This window comes from Tupaia chinensis, unplaced genomic scaffold (assembly GCF_000334495.1).
Source record: "Tupaia chinensis unplaced genomic scaffold, TupChi_1.0 Scaffold149964_2, whole genome shotgun sequence".
Lineage (NCBI taxonomy): Eukaryota > Metazoa > Chordata > Mammalia > Scandentia > Tupaiidae > Tupaia > Tupaia belangeri.
In genome coordinates this window covers 1663400-1664492 of record NW_006209806.1, presented here as the reverse complement: position 1 = coordinate 1664492, position 1093 = coordinate 1663400, and the positions used below count along the sequence as shown (strand labels likewise).

Here is a 1093-nt window from a genome sequence, read left to right as displayed (position 1 = left end):
GCCACGGAGTAGCTCTGGGGCAGAGGGGGGCGTGAGGGCGGGTGTGGGGGGCCGCCACTCACCTTGCCGTGGCTCTGGGGCGGGCTGGGGGCGTGGGGCCCGCCCACTCACCTTGCCGTAGTTGCCCCAGGTGACGGTGATGCGGTTGGTGGCCGAGGACAGGTACATGAGGTGGGTGAGGTTGATGGGGCGGCAGGGCCTCTTGGGCTCCACCCCGGGCTTGTTGGAGGGGTAGCAGCCCTGCGGGACAGGGCGCCGTGAGTGCGGGCCGGGGCGCCCCCACCACGCCCCCCGCCGGGCGCCCGCTCACCGGCACGGAGCAGTAGCTGTGGTTGACCTTCACGGCGATGCCGGGCGGGTACTGGTCCTCCTGCGGGCGGCTGGTGTCCGAGTAGCAGATATTAGAAACAGGTGGAGGGGCCGCGGTGGGGGCGCGGGAGGTGGGCGGCGGCCACATGGACACTCACCTGAGGACGACCTGCACCGCCTTGACCCCGGGCTGCAGCTCTCTGCGCGATGGGCAGACCAGAGGGGAGAGGGGCCGTGAGACAGGAGCCCGCTGGCCGCGCGGACCGCGGACCCTGAGCTCGCCGGGGCCCACCCACAACATCCCTTGGCAAGCGGAAACCCACCCGCTGCCTGAGTGGCCCAAGGCCAACGTCACCAAGCTAGAGGCCACCGGGAGGGCGCCGCAGCCCGGCCCACACAGGAAGAGGACAGGGCCTCGTCCAGAGATGCGGGAAGCAGGGCGCGTGTCCTCTGCTGGCCCTGCACCGCCGGCCTGAGGCGCCCAGGCCACAGCCACGTGCCCAGGTCTGACAGGCTGGGGGGGAGGGGCGAGGCGAGTTCCTCCCTGGGGGATCTCTCCCGTCTCTGTCTCTCCCTGGTGAGACACATGCACAGGCCCCCTGGGGACAGCGCCCTTGCCGGGAGCAGGACAGCCTGGTGGCCGTGTGGCCCTGCTGTGGAATGGCGGTCACCGCAGGACAGGCCTCCCTGGCTGGGCTCTGGCCAAGGCCTGTGGTGACCCAGCAGCAGACGCCCACCCCCGGGAGGCAGGGACTGATGCGGGGAGCCAGGAAGCGGCTAGCAC

At 71.6% G+C, this 1093-nt stretch overlaps 1 protein-coding gene across 1 annotated transcript in view; it reads right to left on the bottom strand.

The window, feature by feature from the left end:
* Positions 1-1093, bottom strand: part of PIAS4 (protein inhibitor of activated STAT 4) — an 18061-nt gene that overhangs the window by 4610 nt on the left and 12358 nt on the right. Inside the window, 3 exon segments of the mRNA XM_027769602.1 lie at positions 6-14; positions 112-240; positions 311-509. Of these exon segments, the coding sequence (XP_027625403.1) occupies positions 6-14; positions 112-240; positions 311-509 (337 nt within the window).